Source organism: Larus michahellis, chromosome 18 (genome assembly GCF_964199755.1).
Source record: "Larus michahellis chromosome 18, bLarMic1.1, whole genome shotgun sequence".
Lineage (NCBI taxonomy): Eukaryota > Metazoa > Chordata > Aves > Charadriiformes > Laridae > Larus > Larus michahellis.
The window spans coordinates 8,261,699-8,287,161 of NC_133913.1; the positions used below are offsets into that span (position 1 = coordinate 8,261,699).

General features: G+C 49.8%; 1 protein-coding gene across 14 annotated transcripts; it reads right to left on the bottom strand.

Moving 5' to 3' along the window:
* Positions 1-8,436: 8,436 nt before the first annotated feature.
* LOC141732888 (von Willebrand factor A domain-containing protein 5A-like) lies at positions 8,437-18,479 on the bottom strand. 14 transcript variants are annotated; one of them, XM_074562366.1, is made up of 19 exons: positions 18,253-18,478; positions 17,275-17,401; positions 17,096-17,154; positions 16,507-16,626; positions 16,179-16,428; positions 15,680-15,822; positions 15,411-15,540; positions 14,851-14,978; positions 14,490-14,578; positions 13,906-14,050; positions 13,502-13,581; positions 12,291-12,402; positions 11,793-11,957; positions 11,565-11,668; positions 11,029-11,210; positions 10,646-10,849; positions 9,917-10,140; positions 9,582-9,708; positions 8,437-9,377 (listed from the first exon to the last, which is right to left on the bottom strand). In XM_074562366.1, the coding sequence occupies exons 3-19, from the start codon at positions 17,099-17,101 to the stop codon at positions 9,298-9,300; spliced, it is 2,289 nt and encodes a 762-aa protein (XP_074418467.1). In that variant the 5' UTR covers positions 17,102-17,154; positions 17,275-17,401; positions 18,253-18,478; the 3' UTR covers positions 8,437-9,297. The 14 variants fall into 14 exon arrangements, with proteins under 14 accessions (XP_074418467.1, XP_074418463.1, XP_074418465.1 ...); XM_074562362.1 differs by having other exon boundaries at positions 16,507-16,754; XM_074562364.1 differs by having other exon boundaries at positions 17,096-17,174.
* Positions 18,480-25,463: the final 6,984 nt, after the last annotated feature.

Genomic DNA, 25,463 nt, shown 5'->3' on the forward strand with positions numbered 1-25,463 from the left:
TGCAAGTGAAAGGAATGTTGTATGCCTATGTTCTCACCTTAAATATTGAACAGTTTTGCAGCCCTGCCAGAGCTCCTGACTTGGGACACACTGTTAAAGCCGTGCAGAGAAAGACTTCTACAGAGCAATGCCATGCCAGTCATGTCAGGGACCTGTGACAGAGACTACTGTTCATATGAGGACCCAGCTCCCAAAACGCCACCCCAAAACTTCTTGCTGTCCAGTTCCACCTGCCGCCCTGCAGCTGAGATCCTACCTGCCACATCCTTTACACTAGATTGTCCAAGCGTTTCTTCCACAGATACACTGGTCTCTCCACCCCCTGGGACAACCTCTCCTGGTTCTGCCTCATTGCTTCTTCACACTTTATCTGTTCTTTCTTTGCATAAAGCTCTTTTCTCCAGAGAATCCACAATGCTGAAGGAAAGGGCTGATCAGCCTCTCTCCAGTTCAATCAGAAGAAGGGATGCAGCACACCAACTCTAATGCTGCCTGGGATTCTTCTCAGCTACTTTTTGGGGCTGGTAGCTTTTAGTTACCTAAAGATAAACATTTGGTAACATTTTGGTTAGTAATCTCTAATTTAGTAATCTCTAATTTAGTAATAAGTAATCTCTGCAGCCAACAGGTGATACTCCTGTAGGACACGTGTGTGTCTTGCACCTTACCTGCCAGCTCCTATGGCGTAAGATGCTCATACTTAAGCAATTCATCCCCAACCCGAAGGGAGGGAATAATTGACTCACACAGCTTTACAATTCTAAGAACTACAAAGCAAAGGCAACTTAGAACCCTTAAGCTCTCCTTTGAGCCAGAGCATAAAGGCAGGCAGGATCCATCCACATGGCAGCCACATAACTCCACTTTTTTTGGACAGAAATATTAGGGAAAATAAACAGTTGTCTCCAGATGTTCATTTCTCTACAGCGCACATCAGGGAGGACGGGTTCCAGGTTGACTACTGGCATTTAGAAATAATATTTTTAGCTTTTCTAGTTATACACAGAGCTGAGGTCAACCTCACTGCAAAACTGAAGGTGTTAATTACAGGCAATGGTCAGGATAGGCAGTCACATCTTATTGTGAGCCAGTCACAGTCTGGCTCTGGACGAATGGGATCCACCTGCTACTCGTGGTATCCGCATAGGTGCAGATGAACTCTGCAGTGCTCTTGGAGAAAGCCCATGGGATCTGCCCATACAGAACAGATACGGGCCTCTGGAGACAGACGATGAGGTAATTAAGTATGCAATAAAGCCCCATCCGGGGAATTGCCAAAGCAGCCAGCTCCAGGCATTAAGACTGCTTCTGTGAAGAGCAGGAGGAGGGCAATACTCATAGGGGGTTCCATTCTGAGGGGAACTGAGCGTGCCATATGCAGGCCGGACCCTTCCCACAGGGAGGTCTGCTGCCTCCCTGGGGCCCGCGTTAAGGATATAGCCAGGAAGCTTCCTGGCCTGATACAGCCCTCACATTATTACCCTCTTTTGATCGTACAGGCAGAGAGTGAGGAGCTGGACACTAGAAGTCTGAGGGCAATGAAGAAAGTTTCCAGGGCGTTGGGACGGCTTGTCAAGGGTTCGGGAGCATAAACTGTGTTCTCCTCTGCCCTTCCAGTTTTGGGGACTGACGAATGGGTAAACAAGAAAATTGGACAGATCGACACCTGGCTCCAAAACTAGTGATACCAGCAGGACTTTGGGTTCTGTGATCATAGTTTGATCTGCAGGACACCAGGCCTGCTTGCTAAGAATGGGAAAAGCCTATCCCAAAAGGGGAAAAGGGGACTAGGCCAGGAGTTAGCAAGGCTCATGGACAGGGCTTTAAACTAGAAACGAAGGGGGAAGGGGATAAAACCAGGCCCACTAGTAACGAGCCTAGGGATAAAGGGCCAAGGATGGGGGTGAAATCGGTAGCCCAGCTCAAGTGCATCTACACAAATGCACGTAGCATGGGCAACAAACGGGATGAGCTGGAAGCCGTTGTGCAGCAGGGCACCTATGATGTAGTTGCCATCATGGAAACGTGGTGGGATGACTGTCACGACTGGCATGCTGCGATGAATGGCTATAAGCTCTTCAGAAGGGATAGGCAAGGAAGGAGAGGTGGGGGTGTGGCTCTGTGCATCAGGGAATGTTTTGATTGTATAGCGCTAGATTCCAGTGATGATAAAGTCGAGTGTTTATGGGTAAGGATGAAGGGGAAGGCAAATAAGGGAGATCTTGTGCTGGGAGTATGCTATAGACCACGCAACCAGGATGAGGAGACAGATGAAGTATTCTGTAAGCGGCTGGCTGAAGTCTCGCAATCGCCAGCCCTTGTTCTGGTTGGGGACTTCAACCTGCTGAGTATCTGCTGGAAATATAACACAGCAGAGAGCAGGCAGGCTAGAAGGTTCCTCAAGTGCATGGAAGAGAACTTCCTGACCCAACTGGTAGGTGAGCCTACCAGGGGAGGTGCCTCGCTGGACCTACTGTTCACAAACAGGGAAGGACTTGTGGGAGATGTGGTGGTCGGAGGTCGTCTTGGGTTTAGCAATCATGAAATGGTCAAGTTTTCAATTTGTAGTGATGTAAGGAGGGGGGTTAGCAAAACCTCCACCTTGGACTTCTGGAGGGCGCACTTTGGCTTGTTCAGGACACTGGTTGAAAGAGTCCCTTGGGTGATAGTCCTGAAGGGCAAAGGGGTCCAGGAAGGCTGGACACACTTCAAGAAGGAAATCTTAAAGGCCCAGGAGCAGGCTGTCCCCAAGTGTCGCAAGTTTAAAGGGCGGGGAAAATGGCCGGTCTGGATGAATAAGGAACTTCCGAAGGGACTTAGGAATAAAAGGAGGGTTTACCACCTTAAAGGGATCAGGGCCAGCCAAGGGATCAGGGCCAGCCAGCATGGGTTTAGGAAAGGGAGGTCCTGCTTAACTGACCTGATCTCTTTCTATGACCATGTGACCTGCCTTCTGGATGCTGGGCAGGCTGTGGACATTGTCTATCTGGACTTTGGTAAGGCCTTTGACAGCGTCCCCCACAGCATTCTCCTGGAGAAGCTGGCGAATCATGGCATAGACAAGTGCACTCTTTGCTGGGGTAAAAACTGGCTGGATGGCCGTGCCCAGAGAGTCGTGATTAATGGGGTGAAATCCTCTTGGCGGCCCGTCACCATTGGTGTCTCTCAGGGCTCAGTTTAGGGGCAAGTTTTGTTTAATATCTTTGTGAATGATCTGGATGAGGGGATTGAGTGCACCCTCAGTAACTTTGCAGACGACACCAAACTAGGTGGGAGTGTTGATCTGCTTCAGGGTAGGAAGGCTCTACAGAGCTGGACAGGCTGGATCGATGGACCAAGGCCAACTGTATGAGGTTTAATAAGGCCAAGTGCCGGGTCCTGCATTTCCGTCATGACAAACCCAAGTAATGCTACAGGCTTGGGGAAGAGTGGCTGGAAAGCTGTCCGGCAGAAAAGGACCTGGGGGTGCTGGTGGACGGCCAGCTTAACATGAGCCAGCAGTGTGCCCAGGTGGCCAAGAAGGCCAATAGCATTCTGGCTTTTATCAGGAATAGCGTGGCCAGCAGGAGCAGGGAAGTGATGGTGCCTCTGTACTCGGCACTGGTGAGGCCTCACCTCGAGTGCTGTGTTCAGTTCTGGGCCCCTCTGTACAAGAGGGACGTTGAAGTCTTAAACTTTAAAAAGGGTCTGGCCTGAAAATCTTAAAAGGACCACAACGAGCATGAATGATAATATCAGCACATCCTGTTGGCAACTGAATAACCTGAGGCCAGAAGAAAGTATCAGGCATTACCTCACCAGACACCTGAGAAACATGTTGTTCAGCACTGTCCATAAGCCTTCTGGCAATGAGTCAGCCCTTGTTCACACTAAATAGCCAGGGCTCTGGAGATATCTCCCTGCAGCCAGAGCTCCTGGCAGGTTCTGGCTCTAGGCAGTCACACAGGAACTTTTCTTTCCTTAGCTGAATAGGCTGGTTTTGAAAGAAAGGTGTTAAACACCCAGAAGGAAGACACAAATTTGGAAACAGATGTGGTTGTTTTGCAAATGCTAAGCAAACAAGAACAGTAAATGTTAATGACTGTAAAAAAAACCAACACAAAAAAACCAACAAAAAAACCCAAACCCAAACCAAACAACTGAACAAAAAAAAACCAAACCAAACCAAAAAGAACAGGTGAGATGAACAAGTTTTAGCACCTGAACTGTGAACTTCTACGTGGGGGAGGGTGAAATCTTCTCCAAGTATCTTTTTCCTTTTCTAACCCCTTGTTCTCATGTCTAGCTCATTTTTCATGGCTAACCCCAAACAGCCAGCACAATCCCTAAACCTGCCATTCTGAGCACACCCCCGGAGCAGCAGTCTGTACGAGCCTGCCGGATTAATGTACAGCAGAAAAAGGGATATTCTACTTTGTAATAAGTAAGCTTGGCTACTTTATTAATGCATGCCTTACTAATGACTGTATCCTTGAAGAAGATCTGAAAGGCTGATAAAGAAGGACTAAAGGCTGATAAAAACAAAACATCGTAGCCCAGGAGGTGCTGAAAGCCAAATAATTGCAAAAAAACCATAAAGTCAGCAAAAGTTAGCTTTAACTAAGGGAAAGGTGGCAGGGGGAGATCTCCAACTCAATTGGAGATGAACAGGCTTACCCCCCACTGTACTGGAGCACGTGCATATCAATTAAAGGGCACTGTAACTTTAAATGAAAGCAAGGAATAATACTAACCAATTGAAATTGTTAAAATAAGGTACTAACCAATAATCATAACTAAAGGCATGTACTTCTGTGTTTTGATTCATATAAATGTACTGAAGATTTTGTGAACAGGTACGCTAGCTTTGTGGAATACCACCTAGTGCCCATCTCTGCGCAAATAAACTATAATAAAATACCTTTGGTCTCTGTGTACGTTGGCGTCTTGCACGGCACTTCTTGGGACAAGAAGATAGCTGAAACTGCTGATTTTCACGATGCACATGCCTGATTGCCCCCAGTAGCCTTCTAGGTGGTCTTTCTTGGTATCTCATGCAGAAAGACTATAGTTCTTGTGTATATAGTTCCCACATGCAAGAATGTTCTTTTTACCTCAAAGGAATAAAGCAAAAACATTTTGTTCCACTACCTTTTAGTGAAGACTCATGTTTCTGAAAGGAATTCTTCTCTCTCCCTGCCTGCCTTTCTAAAATTGTTCTGACAGCCAGACACCTCCAGAGATATACCTGCTACGTAATGTATTCCCTCCACATCATCCCTACAGTTTTGAGGAGAAATAAAGAGTGTTTTGTAGCCAGTGATGCACAGCTAGGGTGCACTCTCAGGGCAGGCCACCGTGTTCCTGACAGCTTTTCTCAAGGATTGCTTGACCTCTCCATTCCTCAGGCTTACAGTGGATTGACCAGGGGTGGGAAGATGGTATAGAAAAAGGAGAAGGTTTTGTTCAGGTTACTCAGTGGAGGTGTCCCAGGCAGCAAAGAGACAGTAAGAAGTGTCCCTTAGAAAATGTTGACCACAGGGATGTGTGAGAAGGCTTTCAGTTCTCACACATGGTATAAAAGGCCTTCTGCCTCCCCTTACTTGATGAGATCCTCAGGATGGAATCTGTAATGCAGACATAGGATGCCAGAGGGAATAAAAATAGCAAGACCGCATCTGGGATGGACATTATAGCAGCCTGGTGTCACTACAGGAGAGCTCCAGCAAAGAGATCAAATCACAGACGTTGTGACGTCAATTGTCAATTGGGTTGGGGCCACAAAACTTCAATAGGCTTGAGAAGTATGTGATGATTGTGGAACTAGTCGTTCCTCCATGCCACAAGCCAACTGCCAGCTGGAAAAACGCCTTCCAGTTCACCATTCTTGTATAGAACATGAGGTGACATACGGCCAGGTACTGTTCGTAGGACATGGTGGTCAGCAGGTAACACTTGGAGACTACAAGAGATTCAAAGAAATAGAGCTGAGCCATAGCAGTCCTGAGCAGAGGTGGTGCAACAGTCAGGAAGCTGGCCAGCAGCCTAGGAAGATCGATGGAAGCGTAGCAGATCTCCAAGCTGGACAAATTCTCCACTGGGCTGGGGAGATGCTGGTGTGTTGCCACCAGCACAACAATGAAGATGTTCCCAAGCACAGTCTCTGTTGTTCCCATTCCCTTTCTCCATGCAGGTCTTGTGGAACTCAGCAGGTTGGTAGCTCTCGGGGATCTGAGAGTGCTTGTCCAAAGGCATCTGAAAGTGCCTGCATAACTATAACACTGCACTGCTAATAGTGACCATGGCTGTGTGGCTGACTGCTTGATAGGTATCCACTGCCAATTGTTAGAGTCAATCATATCACAGTTATATTGTAGTCACATACTGGCAAATTTAAAGAGACATAACTGACATAAATGCGCCTGCTATTGCTGTGATTATCATAACCACAGGCCACAGCCTAGGTAAGGTATTACAGATCTCTCCACGTGTACTTCCTATAGTCACAGTTTCTTCCCTCACTGGCTCATGCCGCTCTATGCTTTCCTCCCCAATAACAGAGGAAAACACACAACTGATGTCATATCATATCAGATGCCTTTTTTCCTGTCAGGAGAAGAATTGGCACCGCGGGTGCTGAGTACCTCTGGGCTCCCAGCTGTGGTTTTAGGGCTCTGTGTTCTGTTGCCATTAAGAGGCTGCTGAGTGCATAGAGTGGGGAGTGGGGAAGGAGCAGCATCTAGTGTGTGCTTGTGGTAAATACCCATTACAAACCTGCGTGCATGCTCAGGGAAAGCCCATGCTTGAGGAACAGAACCCTCTGCCCAGAGTGCATCCTAGGGTTTTCCCAATTTCCCAAGATTGTGGGTAAGCACAATGATGTCCCCGCTTATTTGCTCCCCATGGCTTTTGAGCCTTTAGAGGGAGATGGAGATGCTGAAGGAAAGCAGCTAAGGGTCCATAGAAATTCTGGGATGGGTGGGCTGCTCAAAAAGTGATGCACCCAAACTCGAATGCACCCTTCTCTGAGGCTGGGATGAATTGTGTCTGGAGATGTTAATGACAAGTGCAATTAGGAGAGGTTCCCCCGCTGAACACTGTGAATGAAGAGTGTGATGGTGCCTGTGAATGAGGACTCAGGTCTGGGTGTCACCTGTTCTGCCCCATATCGCTTACCTACCTATTCTCTCTGAAAGCCCTTACCTCGCAGGAAGGCCAACAGAAAGTTTAGCTTTTTCACTCTTCCTTCCATAGATGGAGCTCTGGACCTGAAGCACCTGAATGCCATATCCTGGTGTTATGGAAATAATCGGTGTCCTGGAGGGTGCCTCCTATGGGATTTCAGGGAGGGAGCACTGCACAAGTGTATCCCTGTGGAGGATGAAAGCTCTGAGTGGGTGCAAACTGTTTCAACACCTCAGGCAATGGCTGTCCCTCCCCAGACCTCCAAAGCATTTCAGCCTGCTGTGAGAAAAAGAGAAACTGAGGTGGGGCAACAAGCACAGCCTTTTCCAAACTGATGCAGCAGAGCCTGGTGAGGCTCCGAAAAGGGGATTCAGCTCACATTCTGCAGAAGACTAAAGTAGGATTGACTCCTTCAGAATTAGGCGGCCGTGGCTGACTGAGGTTGCCTTTTCAGCCTCTGCCAGTGGTCAATGGGGAGAAAGAAGCAGAGTCTGGTATTCCCTCCAGGCCATGGAGACCAAGTTCGATCAACCCTTGGAAGTATCTTGGAGGGAAGAAGCCAAAACCTGTCCCTGGGTCAACAATGCATTTGTTGGTGGCTGAAGTAAGCTGAGCTACCAGTACTTCCTCACAGCCATGATTCACCTCTCCAAAATGGGAGGTCCCCAATGCCCTTCTTTCCTCCTTCTGCACCCCAAGAAGTGTGGCAGGGACATTCCTCTCAGCCCCATCCCATTTGCATCTCTGGGGAAGGTGACTCCTCTGTCTCCCCACTGACGCCCAGGGAAGGAGGGGGTTGCCAATGCACTCAGACATTAGCGCTGTGTCTGCTCCAGATAGCAGAGATGAAGCTTAAAGGGAGAACAGCATTTATCTTCAGAGTCGCATGCTCCAATGGAGTTAAAAAGTTAAAGCTAAAACCAAGTTGGACATTAATCACCTGACAACTTTTCTGTTACAGCTAGGATAAGTTAGATATCAGTCATCGATCTGCTGGGCAAATGTTGCTACAGCCGGTACCTCTAAGAGCAAGCTGAAATAAGTTCAAGCCAAAAGGAGTCTAGAAAAAGCCTGGCATGTCCTTAACTCTTGTCTTGCTAACCTAGAACAGATCTATGTTCTTCCAAGAGCAATGGCAGTCCCTTATTCACTGTATTACAATACACAGCTCTCTGGGAAGCGACCTTTCGTGCCCCTCCTGGTGACTTATAGACGGCCCCTGGAAGGAAGGATCATAGACCCGACTGAAATAAAGACTATGTTGCACCTTTTGGCTTAGGGAAGATTCACTGTTTATTGGAAAATGAATCAGAGACTTTGCCAACACGGCATGAGACCCATGAATTAAGGGTGCTGGGGCAGGAGGTGGTACATTTCATGACTGGTTTGCTAATCAAAACCTCCTGCTGTTCCACCTCCAACATACTACTAGTTTTCAAATCAATCTCGCCCCACATGAGTTCTCTTGGACATTGTGATGGGCTGGGACTGATGCGGATGAGAGTTTTACTTCCAAAATGATTGTTTTACATGGCAACGCAGATACGGGAGTTCCTGACACAGCCTGACCTTATGGGGTAAAGGGAAGAGTTCGGTGAGTGGGGTGCAGCAGGAGTCCTTCATTGGGAGCCACTGCCGTTGACACCTCTAAACACTCTTCTGGTGTGCACAGCAGTCTCTCGTCAGGACAGAAACCATAGAATCATATAATAATTTGCATTGGAAAAGACCCTGCAGACCATCAAGTCCAATTGTTAACCTAACACTACCAAAACCACCACTAAACCATCTCCCTAAGCACCACCTTTGTGGAGGCCAGTAGCCCATTTTGCCAAAGCCAAATGCAGGAAGCGCAACCACTGGAGAATGTGATGCTTCCTTCCCACTCCCACCTCCATCCAAACCAAACACGCTGGAGGCTCTGAACTAGAGGCTTTCTCTTGAGGAGTTCGGCATGCTACAGGTTCAGCCCAACTGGTATAAGACATAAGCAGTGAGAATTCATCTGTAATGTAAGATTGCAGCTGGTAGCAATAGTGGTATCCCAGCATGGTAGGTGAATTTAGGCTATACTTTCTGGCCCTTTTTATCTCTGCAGGTGCTGCTGATCTGTAGCACAGGCACGTGTTGAGCTCAGAGCCTGAAAACACTTGGCTTCACGCTGCTCCCAAGGAGGGTGTTGGCTGTCTCCAGGCACTTGTCCAGCTGAGACACTGCAGTCAGAGAGAGACAGGCACACTAGGGAAGTTAGGCAGGAGGGAGACTCCACAAATGGAAAGGAGAATGGAGACACAGGACTCCTTCACCTGCCCCCAGGAAATTGTGGTCCTGCAAAGGGGTGAGGCAGGTCCCACTGGAGAGAGAATGGAGGAGGCTGTTCTGTGGGGATCAGCAGGAGAAGGATCATCAAGACTCACCAGCTTGGCTGCACAGCCAGGTCACAGCCTTGGCCTCCAGCAGCTCACAGAGGTCTTGGTAATACTCGTCATGTCTGTGTAGCCACGTCACAGCCATCACTGTGGCCCAGATGCTTGGCTCCATGACCTGTAGTAGAACAACAACTGAGACTAGCACGCAGTGCTGAGCATCCTCCCTGCCCCCTCACTGCTTCCCACCCCTTCCTTTGTGGCTTCTGGTTTCTGATCCCTTCATTCCTCTCTGTCTGCCCTTTGGATGCCAGTGTTGCCACCAGCCAATGGGCTCCCACTGCTCCAGGATGACATGCTGCCACCGTAAGAGGTTCTCCCCTTACCTCATCAGGCATCTTTCCCTTGATTTCATCCTCATCAACTTCTAGCACAGAGGCCAGTCCTGAGCTGAGGGCCCAGGAGCCATCTGCATTCTGCAGGGCCACCAGCTCCTGACACTTGGCAGCGGCTTCAGGGCACCATCGCCACAAAGTTGAAGAGCACAAACCAAATTCCATGGGATCCACATACTTGAGAGAAGAAAAAAGTGGTGGTGGTGGTTTACATGCTGTGGGAGGAGATGTGAACAGCAAGGTTGGGAGAATGACAGGAATCTGACCTCTCTCTACTCCCCTGTGCAATAATAATGCTCCAGAACATTATCTCTGCTCTTCTTTAGGCAGCTACCTGCAGTCTAAGCTCCTTCCTGTACGTCCCCAGAGCAGACCCATCCACAGCTCTTTCTGGACACCCCTAACTCATCTCCAACCTCGGTCATTGCCTATTCTCCTGTCATTCCTTCCAAGCCATGTCCCAGGACCTCCCTTGATACTCTCCCAAAACATTTTATCCAAACGTGTATTTATGATCCAGCACCATCCCTGCCCCATCCCTGGGTGTCCTTGAGCTGGGTCTGATATTTGCTGAAGGACTTGCAGGTTTAAGGGTAACTAAGGGAAGGGGTAAAGGCAAAATTCATTGGTTTCCATGCCATGGGCAAGACATGGCAGCATAACCCTTCTATAAGATATTAGGTTATCCCGACATCTCCCATGTGGGTCAAGGCCCCATACCTTTTGAGCAAGCTCTCCTCTGGGGCAGGGCAGCAATGTCATGGGTAAGTTGACGGAGGGCAAGCCATGATGCACGCACCGCTGTCAGCCAGCCAGGTGGGACCCAGATGCTCTTAGGATAGCAGGAAGAGATCCTGGAGCCACGAAGTTCAACGATCTGGCAGGGGATGAGTGACTGGCGGGGTGGCAACAGTGCCAGGGGCCCTTTGAGAGCAAAGAGGGCAAGGGGCTGAATTAAACAGATGGGAAAGAAGCACCTGGTGGTGACGGGGCCTACCCCGCAAGACTGGGGGTGCCCTGTGGCTGGGGTTCCAGATCCAGTGGAATGAAAACATCCCATGGAGCTGCCCCACCAGCTCTTTCCCAGAAATGTCTTTCCTTACTTTGGTACCAGGTGACCCTCTGTGGTGTGCGAACCCCCACATAGCTGGTAAAGGGGCAGATGATCCCTGAAGTGAGGCTGATCTCAACTGCACGATGTCTTGGTTCCTCCCCTGACCCACTCACAGACTCTGGCAACAACCTCTTCATCAAGCACCTCGCAGCCAGACGATGCCCAGCCAGCCTGGGGACAGAATGGGGTGAGCCTGACCACCTGGCTTATCTTCATGTTAGGAGAAGGTGGACAGAGAGAGAGCCTGGACACCTGAATTCTTTCCCTTCAGGGCTGAGGATGGACAGAGGGGAAACCTGGACGCCTGGGTCCTTGTCTGTCTGAAAGTGATGCCCAGGTTTCTGGGTCCTACCACTGTGGGGTCAAATCAGGGAAGGGAGGCATGCTTGGACACCTGGGTTCTCTGCCAGTTTGGGATTGTGTGTGGAAGGTGGGAATGCGTAATCTATCTGGGCTCCTCCTCAGCTGGAGTCAATGTTAGCAATGTGGGGGATGCATGCATCTTCCCTTAGGACGGGCTCTCACCGGCCATCTCCCTGTGGGCACAGGGGGAATTCAATGGTGTAAGTGACATCTTGGCCATCCAGGCTGTACTGCAAGGTCATGACCCCTTTGGCCACTGTTGTATCCTGTGAACACATGGGAAGCTACTGGAGGTTACTGGGGACACAAGATGGTTACTGGGGGATATTGGAAAGTTACTGAAAGATTACTGGGAGGCTACTGGAAGGTAACTGTAGGCCCAGCTCTCACCTGTGCCTGTCCATGGATCTGGGCATAGAGGAGGTTGTGTTGACCCTGGAAGATGGATTGAGGAGTGCCCCCCAGCACCTCAACCTCCAGGCCGCGGGGCAGGGTCCAGCTCAGAGAGACTCCCTCAGCTGCTGGCTTGAGGGCCTGCTTCAGGCACTTCAGCACCTGGCGACAGAGGGCAGGACACCACAGTTGGCAGCTCCACCAGGGTTCAGCCCATGTCCCCCGATGCTGGGGGTCTCTGGGGGACAGTGGAATGTGTGGGGTAACCTGTGCCAGCTGGGTTCCCTGGGTGCAGTGATGTCTGTGGGTTGTAGTGGGGTAGAAGCCTGGGCACCTGGGTTCTCAGTGTGGGTAGAGTCAGGGAAAATGAGTGCCTGGGGTCCTGGGGCAGCTGGGTCTTGACTACTGTGTGTGGGCAGTGCAGGTGCTGGGGTACTTGGAAGTCAGTGTGCCTGTGGAATAGAGGGGGACCAGCCAGGACTCCTGGGTTCCTACCACAAAGCTCCTCCTGTTGTCAGAGGAGACGTAGGCAGCTTCACCCCCTGTCTCCTTGGCCAGGGCCATAGCCAGGGCAGCGCTGTCCTCAGAGAAGCAGAAGGAGAAACACCTATGGGGGAAGCAGGGAAAGGTGTCAGAAATGAGAGCCAGAGGTGGGCGCAAGGATGTGGAGTAGAGCTGGAGGACACAGGCTGGAGTTAAAGCTGGAAGAACAAAGTTGGGTTGCAGAACAAGGGGGCAGGAGGAAGAGCAGGGAGTGAGGGCCTGGGGTTGGAGCTGGGGTTAGACAGGGAGCTGGCAGAGGAGAGCTGGGACTTGGGGCAGAGCTGGGGTGAGTCTAGTGGGGCTGAGAGAGAGCTTAGGGACACATCAGGGTGTACAAGCCCTGCGCCTCAGTCTCCCTGCTCACTCTGTGAAAGGTGCCTTGGTTGTGGGAGTAGTACGCAAAGACTGCCACATGGGAGCTTGGCACTGGAGAGCTGTGCTGGGTGGGAAGGGTCTTTGGGACACTGGAGGCACCCAAGGACTGGGACAGGCACTAGTGAACAGGGACCCTCATCAGGGATCATAGAATCATTTAGGTTGGAAAAGACCCTTGGGATCATCGAGTCCAACCATCAACTCCACTCTACAAAGTTCTCCCCTACATCATATCCCTTAACACCACATCTAAACGAGTCTTAAACACATTCGGGGATGGTGACTCCACCACCTCCCTGGGCAGCCTATTCCAATGTCTGACCACTCTCTCTGTGAAGAATTTTTTCCTAATGTCCAGTCTAAACCTACCCTGTTGCAGCTTGAAGCCATTCCCTCTTGTTCTATCGCTAATTACCTGTGAGAAGAGACCAGCACTAACCTCTCGACAATGTCCTTTCAAGTAGTTGTAGAGAGCGATGAGGTCTACCCTCAGCCTCCTCTTCCTCAAACTAAACAGTCCCAGCTCCTTCAATCTCTCCTCATTAGATTTATTCTCCAGGCCCTTCACCAGCTTCGTTGCCCTCCTCTGCACTCGCTCCAGCACCTCGATATCTCTCTCATATTGAGGTGCCCAGAACCGGACACATTACTCAACGTGTGGCCTCACCAATGCTGAGTACAGGGGGACAATCACCTCCCTACTTCTGCTGGTCACAAAGCATGGAAGGGATGGAAATGACTGGGCAAGCAAAGGATGACTGGAGGACTGGGGAGCGAGTCTCCATTACCGGTGGCTGTTGCGGTGACGGCAGACCTCAGCTGCAATGGCTTCCACATCAGGGGGTAGCCCAGCCATAAAGATGAAGAGCTGAGAGACAGGGGACATGAGTGGTGGGGGTCTGGCACAGTGACCCCCAAATGGGGAGAGCAGGCCCCTGAAATGGAGAGAGGGGTCCAGCAGAGAGACCCTCTGTAGAGAGAGTACCCTAGGGAGAGATATCCACTCAGGGGCAGAAACCCCCAAAGATACAGACCCACCTCTCCATTCCCCCCTCCCCGACCCACAGTACCATCCTTGTTCCCTTGTGACCACCGTGTACTTTGGGTGGTTCCTTCCACCCACACTCCTGTGTCCTCTCTCTCTCCCCTTGGACACCTGCCCCTCCACCCCTCCATGCCCCTGTACCCAGACCTGTCGTGGATGGCGGTGGGGACGAGGGGTATTGTAGACTGAGCGGAGGGTTTCCAGCAGATTGGAGTCACCCAGACTGGAGCCGGTGGAGGGGATGCGCCGCATGGCCTCGGTCAGGTTGTCCTGAGTATATTCGACACTTTGCCTGCAGGGGACAGAGCATGTTTGGAGAGCACATTGCTCTGTGCTGGCCCTAGTGCTCCTGAGACCCTGTCCCATAGCACTTCCCACAGCTATGCCCTAAGGTCCTCTGCAAGTCCCCGCCCCGTAGTAGTTCTTCCAGAGACCTGGCTTCGTAGTTCCTACAAGTCTCTTCTCAGCAGAAGCCCAAGAGGTGCTGTCCCATAATGCCACAAAGAGGACAACCCCAGAATCCAGCCCTGCCCTCCCGCAGCTAGTCGAGCCCTCCTGCACCCAGCCTTGCCTTATACCATCCAGCATCAGAACATGCACCCGTGCCCTCCAGCATCTAACCCTTCCTCATAGCACCCATTCCAGCACCTGACCATGCCCCACAGTATCCAGCCCTACCCACAGCACCCAATCCAGCACCATAGCACCCAGCCTGTGCCATGTTTGCTTACGAGTAGATGCCCACAGAGGTTTCTTCATAGCAGTAGATGTTGAAGTAGCAGCCCAGGGGCAGGCTTTTGAGAAGGAAGAGCAGGGAGTCCTGTGGAAAGACACAGCAGGCAGGTCTTGGGAGGCACTTGTAAGGAGTACAGGTGCCTTGGCCCATAGCCTGGTCCTCTTAAAGCCTCTGGTCTCTCCTGGGTGACCCAAGCCAGTGCCCTGAACTCTGCTGGTCACACAAGTTATTTCAGGCCCTTTTCAGGCCCCACCAATCCCCCCTCATGCCTCTGTCCCTGCATAAACACCTGCCCTGGCCCGCTCCCCCTCAGCCTGCTCCTCCACCCCATCCTGGTCCCTGCTCTGAGGAGGTACCTGTGCATGCTCGAGGAATGTGGTGTTCAGGAGGAAGATGAACTCTCCAGACTGGCGCTGCCCAGGCACTGCCTCAGGGATGCTGGGTGCCAGCGTCACCAACACCATGGGGTCACCAAGGAGGGAGCCTGGAGGAGGCATGGGGTGGGATGAAGGCTAGATAAGGACCTCCCTCCTCCTTCTGGTACTGATTCTCATTGTGCTTTGGGCTTCCACCATCCCAGAGCCTGTGGTGCCCTACACTGGTACCTCAATACCCTACTGCACTGTCCACCAATTGCACAGCCCAGTGCCTCATGTATTCCAATCCAGTGTCTCCAATACAGCTACCCAGTGAGACCTAACATAGAACCTCACATGTGCATCCTGCTATAGCTGATAGCTCACCACAGTGTCCCCAGCACCCCACCCTGGAGCACCAGGACCCAAACTATGCCATCTGAATGCCCACTATTCCCATCCCAGTGTCCAACGATACCTCGCCTCCTAGTGTCACCCTGTGCCCCAGTGCCTGCTGCAACCCAGAGGTGCCTCCATGTTTCCTCCCCAGCTGTACTCACCTGGAGGGGCCTCAGGGTCTCCCTTCTCCACCACAGCACTGACTGCAGTGGGGTCTCCATAATATACCAGCAGCTCCAAATCATGATGACATTGGGGGCTGCCAGCCAGTGAGACCTGAAGAAGGGGTGCCTGGTAATACACAGGAGGAGGGGACCAGAGCCAGCATTTGGCCGGGAGCACAGGCCCTGACACCAGTGCATCCCCTTTTTCTCAGTGAAGACACCCTTCCCCAGCTCCCCCTGGGATCCTGGCACGCAGGAGGACATACCTGTGCAGTGCTGTGGTCCTGGGCAGTGTAGATCAAAGGGGTGAGGGCAAAGTTGGCCTGGACATCGACCACTCCACGGGGTGACTGTAGGCTAGCGGTGAGCAGCAGGCTGTAGTGCAGCTTGCTAGTGCGACAATTCCAGACTGCAAGGAGAAACATGGCCCGGGGTAGCACAAAGGCTCTCCCTGTGTGGGTGCGCGCAGCAGGATTTTGCACCCCTATTTAGGACATGTGGAGAGAATTGGGGGCTGTCAATAAGGTGTATGGAGGGGTCCAAGAGTCTGTTTATGGGAAATGTGTGTGGGAGGTGTGGATCCCCACATGGGGCACAAGGAAGAATACGTGAATCTGTTCAGGGGCTGCATGGGGAACCAATATGGGTCCCCCTGTGGGTGCCAAGGGAAGTTGCATCAAGTCTGTTCATAAAGTACACGGGGACCCTGTGATCCTTCTGTGGGGTGTGTGACTGGGAGGGCAGGTTCCTTGTGGGGTCACTCACCATAGAGTGTTCCGTAGGGATTCAGTGTGGGTGACAGCACAAAACGGGCTGCTCCATCTGGCTCCCGTGGCAGCTCTTGGACGTAGCGCAAGGTCACGACCACCTCCCTGCCAGGGGACAGGGTGCCCAGGAAGCAGGCAAATGCCTCGCCTGGATACTCAGACTGATCCCGAAGGTATTCCAGATTCTCCCAGCCCCCTGTAGCCTCGTGCGGCTGCTGGACCTGGGAGGGACAGGGAGGGACAGAAAGCTGATCACCAGGCAGGCCATGGGCTGCTCATCCCATGCCCCTGTGGTGGTTCGCCCATTCATCCCTGGATGCTGGTACCTCATCTTGCAGCACAGCGTGGACCTTGGCGTCCTCACTGCGGGCCTGGAAGGAGTAGATGGCCATGTGAGGGCCCAGGGGGAAGACGAAGAGGACTTCCGTGGAGGTCTGACTCTTATTCTGGTAGATAAGTTCGGCAGCCACATCAGCCACATAATCCTGGATAGCAACATCTACAACAGCACTGCACAGAGATACTGGGTACAGGGGTACGCGGAGCCACTTCCCCAGGAAAAAGGATCCTGTTGCTGTTGGGAGAGATGCAACCTGTCCATCAGCACACATGAATGACACAAGGAGGTGATTGGGGCTGCTTCAACTATGTGGCTGTTCCCACTCTGAAAACCAAGACTAGGTGACCAACATTACTGAGGGTCTATTGTGAGCCTACCAGCAAACAGTGTCTGCCCTCCACTCCCCTTTTTCCCTTTTTCCCCATATCTCTGGTCCCCACCCATTTCCTGTAGAGTTCTTGACCATTCTCATCCTTGTTTCATCCTATAGCTGCCTACAGTCCTCCTTTTTTTGTCCCCCCTTGGGAGCATTCCCATCACCAAAATGTCCCTCAGCTGTCTGATCCCCAGCTCACTGTCATGGGCGTAGGATTTTCCTAGAAGTCCAAAGCTCTGATGCCACATTTCTGGAGACCTGCAGACAAGAAGGTTCTTCTGTAAGAGGAGAGATCCACAGAAACCATGTCAGCCCCTCATTGGTGAAGATTCCTTGTCATTTCCTGTCCTACACACGTAGCTGGAAGCCCCAACCCACCATGTATAGCCAAAGCAAACCCAGGGGTCCAGAATCCCTGTTCATGAGCACTGGGTTGTCACCAGGAGTATCTCTGCATTGAAGAGGTCTGGACTCCACCCCCAGCATGGGAGAATCTTGAAGAGAACTAAGGAATAGCAAGGGAAGACAGAGGGAAGAAGGTGTGAAAGCAAGAGTGCATGGATGGAAGGAAGGAAGGAAGGAAGGAAGGAAGGAAGGAAGGAAGGAAGGAAGGAAGGAAGGAAGGAAGGAAGGAAGGAAGGAAGGGAGGGACTGAATTGGGATGAACAATACATGGCTCTCCATCCATGGCTGGACGGACAGACTGGCAGACAAGGTCCATTTTGGGAAAGATGGATGGGCAGAGAGACATCAGAATTTTTGTTGAAATGGATAGATGGAGAGGCAGAGGGGTCCGTTTCAGAAGAGATGAGCAGGTACCCATCACTAACAGTATTGTGTCAATGTAGCTGCACAGGAGACCGCACACATGAGGATATGTTGATGGAGTAACTTGTGAGGGCAGGTTGAAAGTCTAGGTAATAAGAGGAACATGATGGAGAGAGAAATGAGGCCAGGACATGATTGCAGAGCAAATCCCAGAAAGGCATGAGGGGGAGGGTGTAGTTCAAGTCATATCTGGCTGTCTTCCAGCCAAGTGCCAGGAGGTGAAAGGGACCACCCTCCACTCCAGACCCATCCACATAGATCTCTCTGGTTCAGACGCATTTGCCTCAATTTCCCCCCTTCTCACTCTGGGGTGACAGGGTGGGGAGCACCAGAAAAATCCCCACCCCACCATTGTGCTGACAGGGTGGTCAGACAGAGCAACTAGGGTGTACGTCCTTGGGGGAGTAGGGGTGAGGGATGGAGAGAGGGATGGATTGAATAGGAGCGAGCTCTCCTCAGCGCACAGGGACAATGAACAGAGAATAAGGCCAGAATAACAAAACGAAGCACAAACAAGCAGACACTCACCAGAATCAAGGCCAGAGTCAGCAGGGACGGACTGACGATCAGACGGATGGAGGGAGAGATGGAAGAGGAAGGGGGAGAGAGGGTAAGGGGCAGACGAACGAGATATGGGAACAGAGGGGGGAGGGCTGCAGAGACAGAGAGAGATGCTCGGTCTGGCAGGAAGATGCAGGGCTACGCAAGGAGGAGGGATGGCTGTGATGGAGAGAGAGGCGGAGGGGCAGGCGGACAGACAGACGTCCGGGAAGGCGGGGAGGCAGGGGCAGGGGGGCGGAGACACTGGGATCGGCACTGGGATCGCTGCAAACCTCCTCCCCGGCACCGGGGCGACTGGTTCCCTTGGGGGCTGTGGGGGCAGCGGACACCGCCGGGAGGCTGTGGGATGGAGAGGGGACAGCCCCGGTGGAGGGAATCTGACCGGGGTCCCTGGACCCCTCACTCCGCCTCGGAAGCCAAAGTGGCGAGTGGGCGGGAGCGCGGCAAGAGCTGCTGCAGCGGCGGGAGCACCCGCGCCCCCGCCCCGCCCGCGCCCGAGCGCAGGATGCTCCGGGCACAGCCGAGGAAGGGGCTGCAGAGGCCCCTGCAGGCCTGCTCCTGGCCAAAGGGGCTCTGCCCAGCCCTTCCGCTCTGCCCTCACACCCGGTGCAATGGGCCGCAGCTGCCAAGGGGGCTCTGCAACCAGGGCGGTGTCTTCTGGGTGGCTGAGGAGGTGGCACTCGTCCCACCAGGAACCTGTCCCCTTGCCAGGCCTGCAGCACCGACTGCAGATTTGGAGACTGGGCTCAGGGCCATACGCTGAATAATGCTAGGCCGTTAATTGGGCGGTCGATTGCAAAGAAGCAAACCCAACATACTGGCCAGCTGAGGAATGGGGAGAGTTTGCACACCAGCTCAGGCTTATATACCTACTTTTGACATGGGTGTGTCCTCTCATCTGCTGTATTGGGAAGCTCCATCTCCATTCTCCGTGCAGGAGCCAGCCCCATGCACATGCCTCCCTGGCAGCCAGCCCCTGGTTGAGACAACCCACCTCATCGGGGCACCAAGACACTCGAAGGGCCAAATTGCACTGGACTTCAGATGTGTTGCTCCCAGAGCACATCCTGGCTGTTTCTCACTGGGAGAGTGCAGTAAGATGAAAAACTTGTGGGCTGAGATAAAGACAGTTTAATAAAGCAAAAGGAAAGGTTGTACACAGAAGCAAAGGAAAAAAAAGGAAAAAAATATTTATTCTCTCCTTCCTATCAGCAGGCGATGTCCAGCCCCTTCCCGGGAAGCAGGAGCTCAGTACACATACTGGTTTCTTCGGAAGACAAACAACGTCATAACGAATGCGCCCCTTTCCTCCTCCTTTGTCTTAGGTTTGATTGCTTAGCATGATGTCATACAGCATAGAATATCTCTTTGGTCAGACTGGGTCAGCTGTCCTGGCTAATGTCCTCTCCCAACCCACCCCCAGCCTACTGGCCTTTGGGGACGGAGGGGTAGGGCGTGGGACATTCAGCCTTGATGCTGTGCGAGCACTGCTCAGCAGTAGCCAGAACACTGGTGTGTTATCAACACAGTTCTAGCTACAAAGCACAGCATTGTGAGGGCTGCTGTGGGGAAAGTTAACTCCGTCCCTTCTATTGCTACATTAGTTGTAAAAGGATGAACAAGGAACATGCAGGAAACTGTTTCAACAGTTATGACGTGCAAAGGCAACCAGCAGTGTCTGGGTTTGCAAGACTTCCTGCGTTACTGATGGAGAACTGCAGAGGGAGCCAAATAATGAGATTTTGTTCCTATTGTCTGTGGTTATAGTCCCTGAAACAAGCAAGCTGGAGAGTCTCACCACAACACAGAGGGAATTTGTGGATTAGCCCAAGAGTGAATGAAGTTTGCCTTCTTGTGGACGGTTGGAACTTGGAATTCAGGAATGGAGTGAAAACTTATGTGATTCACACCCTGGTTGCACCCTGTGCATCTAGAGGGACTCTGTCAGTCACAGTACATGTGAAAAATAATAATGCTGCAAATCTAGACATGTAGCGGAGAAAAAGGTGCCTGATGAGTATAGTGGCAAGGGATGTCTCCAGGACATGTGGAAAGAGTTGTCTTCTGGAGGTGTTTCTCTCTCTCCAGGACTCCAGCTAGAGCAAACATGACTATTTCAGACTTGATATATCATCTTTGTTGTACTATAGATCGAAAAGATAGTTCTTGGGCCAGTTCTTGTAGTCTAGTTGTGACTATTACAGCAGCGAAGATGGAATGAACTCCTTTTGGCTTCTGGAATTTATGCCCATCTTTGGGTTGCCAAATACAGCTGTACAGAGGTCAGTTCATCTGTCCAAACATTTGAGGTGCCCTGGGGTACCTGGACATTCTCATCAGGCCACTAAATATGATGTAGAAACTATAAGAAAACCACACTCTTCTGAGTATGCAGTTGGATGCCAGGTGGGGTACTCCAGGGAATCTCAAACTATTTGCAAGTCCATATTCTGCCTTTGTTGTGATGTAGACTTGAGGTTTCACTCCAAAGAAGTGAACAAGTGCTCATTCAGTGATGGTGACAGCATGAGTGTTCTCCGTGAGTTGCAGGGAGCAAAACTTGGGAAGCAGAGGGCAGTACCAAAGGATCATTTGGTCAGTCTCTTTTATCTCCATTGTAACAAGGAGGTAATGAACATTGCTGGAATTTGTTCTTACACCATAAAGTAGACTGTTGTAGGTCCTTACTTGGAGCATTATCAGAGCTCTGGCAAGAGGTAGTGGGATACATGACATCAAGAAAAGCCATTAAGCCCATGGTTTTGATCTCACAGAGCAGAGAAAGAGATGTTCAAGGTCAAATGTAACAGAGGATGGGGGCTGCGGTGCAACATTTAAGACTGCAGGTGTTTGAATCCAGAGATGGCTCAGATCGAGGTGGAAGGAGGGAGCTGTGAGTTAGGGTGGCTTGTGGTTCATGAATGTGTCAGCAGTGTGTGTTGCAGTCACAGTGTCTTGGCTGATCGTTATAACGGAAGCCTGGGGAGCAGAACCCCTGCATCTGCCAGTGTTTCAGAAGGGCAGGTTTGGAGAGGTGGGTCCATGGCCATTTCCTTTCCACGTGCCGTGTGTGGAGATTGCTGACTGAGAGGACCACCTTCCCGGCACCTGGGGATTGCCGTTTGACTTCTGTAAGGGAAGTTTGATACAGGAGATGTCTATGGCTTTCTGTGCTGCCTGTAATCAAAGTCTGTGAGTTTCTGCTCTGATGAGTCCTGGTGGGAGCACATTGTCCAATTACGTTTCTGGTCTCGCATCTCACACTGGGCTCCATTAAACTCCAAGTAACTTTTCCTTCTGCTTCTGCCTGTCATTTCTTCAAGGCAGCTTGCCAGATTTTGCCACAGCTACAAAGTAACAGGGAGGCAGCACCACATTCCTCACGGGGCTCATTAAAATGCTGACAGACATAATGAGCTCTGCGTGTGGTTTTCTGCCACTCCCCATAGAGTTGCAAGCATCCTGTAGCTGATCAGGGGCCTCTCAGATGTGTTTCAATGAATAAGTACAGTATAATTTTCATTTGTCATTTGTTTTAATTATGCATGACAAGAAGAATAGAAATGAAGGTGTTTTGAAAGGAAATTAGCCCCGCTTATATCCTGGAGGGAATAAGGCAGAGAGAGGAAAAGTATCTTTGTCGCCAAGCAACAAGTGGCCATAGTCAAACTTTGATTCATGTGCTGGGAATAAGATAGTTCTTATTACAGTCTATTCTCTTGTCACCGCAGCCCACAGCAGGGTCAAAGGCTCTCCTTGCAAAGCCTTTGCCTGCTCTAATTAGCACTGTCTTTACCTGGTACTAACTATGCACAGAAACAGGAGGAATGTTCGTCACCACTGCAAAACAATTTCAAGGTCTTTTTTGATGAAAGAAAGAAAAAAATCTCTATTAAAGAAAGTGATATCTTTTACTCTGGTCCCACTGACCTCCAGTTTCCTCAGGACATGAACCCTGAAAATAGCTGGCTCAATGGAGAGAGGGACAGGTGATAGAAATTTTCAGGGGCAATTAGACTACGGAATGTTTAAACAATGGGATGAACAGGAATAAATTCAGGAAAACTGCATGCTCATGCAGAAGAGAATGCCATTGGCTTGCCAGATAATTTAGCAGATGGACAGGACAACTGAGTATCGACTTGATTGACTGCTTCAGGAATTACAGCGTTAGTGAGGTAGAGCTATGGACAGGAGCATTCTCTTAGGATGGCTTTTCTTCTCCAAAGTTAACACCATTTTTCAACATTTCCATGTCGGGAACACGGGAAGTTACAACAAAGACATTTCAAATGTGAAGAATGGACTCAGCTGAAATAGAGGGATACCCAGGAAAGTTGTGGATGCCCCATCCCTGGAGGTGTTCAAGGCCAGGTTGGACGGGGCTTTGAGTAACCTGGTCTAGTGGGAGGTGACCCTATCCAGGGCAGGGGGTTGGAACTAGATGATCTTCAATGTCCCTTCCAACCCAAACCATTCTGTGATTCTGTGATTTTTTTGGAAATGGTAAACTAATTGTTGGAACTGTTCATTTAAAATTCTTATACTATTTATAGCCAAACAAAAGCAAACGAATAGCAAAACAAGACAAAAATATAATCATGAGATAATCAATCTATAATCAAACTATAATCAATAGACAGATGGGAAAGAGGCAAATATCAACACTTCTTACAGTTAAAAATGTATGGATCATAAAAAAATCTTTTGGTGTAGTGAAGTAGTATTTCCTTCTAAAGTTTATTGCTTGTTTCTTGCTTTTATTATTAAGGCATTCATAACGTTTTGCTTTTGGGTGTCAGTACTTATTCCAGGGATGGACTAAAGTAGCTTTCTTCTCCAAGCCTTGCATGTTCTGACTTTTCTAGAAAAGTGCACAAGACTCCAGTTGATGTTCTCAGCAGACTGACTCTTGAGAGACCCTCCAAAGGCAGCTTGGACTTGAGGGTGTATTTTGAGTGAACGTAGTGGATTGAGCTGAAATCCACCAAAAGCCCTTCTTACAGTATTTATTTACATCATAGAAGAGGTTGTTGTAATTTCAGTATAGCTAGTCATTTGCAAAGTCCTGCACCTGGGACAAAATAAGCCCCCTCCAGAGGACAGGCTGGAGGCCTGGTGAACAAGGTGTTGAATGTGTCTCAGCAGTGTGCACTTCAGATGATGAAGGCAGACTATATATTGTACAAAATAATTAGAAAATAATTTCTGCAGAATAATTAGAAATCAGAATTATGCTGAAATGTCTCTTGTTAGTTGTTGGGGGAGAACCAGGGAAACTGTATTTTCAATTTTTATGTTTATTCTCTGGTTTTGTTTTGGACCCGGTGCTCTTTTCTTAGAGCCTACACCGAGCTCTTTGACAGGAACAATGTTTAAACTGCATTTGGGGACCTACAGCATTTTTTGAAGTTCAGAAAGGGTGGAATTTATGAGATTAGAACTTCAAGGGCAGGACTTACTTCAGTATTAAGATATCTACATCAAGGCATCTATAAGCATATTTCCCAATAGTCATTGGAGATCCAGCCAGTGCAGCCATCTGAGTTCCAGGCACGGTTTGTCTGACTGGCAGATAGATTTCTACTTAAGAGAGAGCCATCTAGGTTCTACATGAGGCTTTATTTTTTTTTTCCCTGTTCAAAAATCCTGAACTATTATGAGGGCTATGCGTAGTCACCAAAAAAAACCAGGAGAAAACTTCTATGTCATGGAGCTGAGGGTTTGCATTGTAGCCCTGAAGGAATTGCTTGAGAGCCATTGCAGGTGGTAGACACTGCAGAGCTTACCTAGGTAGCGTTGGATGACAGTGTAGAGCAGAAAGAACAAAACCTGTTCCAATCTTATCCATGTTGCCTCTTTGAAAGGGATTCCTGGAGTGATCTACTCTACAAACGTGTTTGTTTCACTCCAGATGGAGACAAGTAATTGACAGTCAGTTCCACCCTGTGGACATTCAGAGGACCAGGTGCCAAGAGCAATCAGAAGAGTTATTTGACAGCACTAAAGAAAATCCATTTCTTTCTGGGAAAGACAAACCCCAGGAGACTTTGTAGGGAAGAATCTATTTTCACCAAAATGGGTACAAAACATATTTTCCTTTCCTAGTTCTTTTGTTAGTTCCTTAGTTTCCTTTCCTAGTTCATTTGTCTCAAATGACATCAGGAAAAAGCCTGATGCTTAGTTTTCATTTGCTGATGTCTTTATGCATTCCAAATATCTGCAATTACTTCATACCCAGTGAAGAAGTCTTCATTATAGGGGACAGTGTGATTCAGCTGTGTAGTCAGCATGGGCAAGAATTAGGTGAAGATGAGGATATTTAAATCTAGGTGTCCAACTGAAGATGTAAATTGGGCATTTAAATCTTCATTATTATCCCTGCAGGTCCAGTTAATGCAGTTACTGGAATTAAACAAGCTATAGTGTCAAAGAATGACAGCATATACTGCTGTACAAGTTTCTGGAGGCTAGCAAAATATTCTGTAGCCCTAGCACTATATTTTGATTTATTCTTCCAGTCTTGCCTGTACACTAATGGTTACCTAAAAAATCAAGTTACCAAGCAAGGTGGGGCTTCTGTCTGACCTCCTGTGGATGTTCTTGGGTGGGATTACTCTTAGCTAACCTGAGGAGAGATTAACGGACCTACATTGGGGTGCCCAAATCCTGGTATTTATTTGTGAATCAGGCATCCAACGGTCAGAACAACCAATGGAGCCAAAAAAAAGATTCAGCTGATCAAATATAAGTGTTCTTGCTATGGGGACCTGAATGTCTCTCTCAAGTCCTTTTATTTTCTTGCTCTCCAGTCAGTACATTTGAAGCATAGAGGCATAACTCACATGACGATACAGGGACTGGGGGAGCAAAGTCCTCCCCCTGTAAAAGCAGCTCAGGTTCCTGTCCTCTGTTGATCTGACTTTTCTCCCTCTGGTCCCTGTGCTGCCTGCTGGATAAAATGGCTCAAATCCCCCATTCCTCCTTTTGAGTCTGAAGTGACAGGCAGAGCTGGTCAGAATTACTATTCAAGTGAGCAATGCATTTTCATATTCTAGGCTTTCACGCATGAAATGGGAGTCTTTCTTTCTAAGGATTTCTTCAACATAGTCCCTGGAGCTCTGTACTGTTCATAAGCTGAGATTCAAAGTAAAATTCTGCTGCATTTATTACATGTA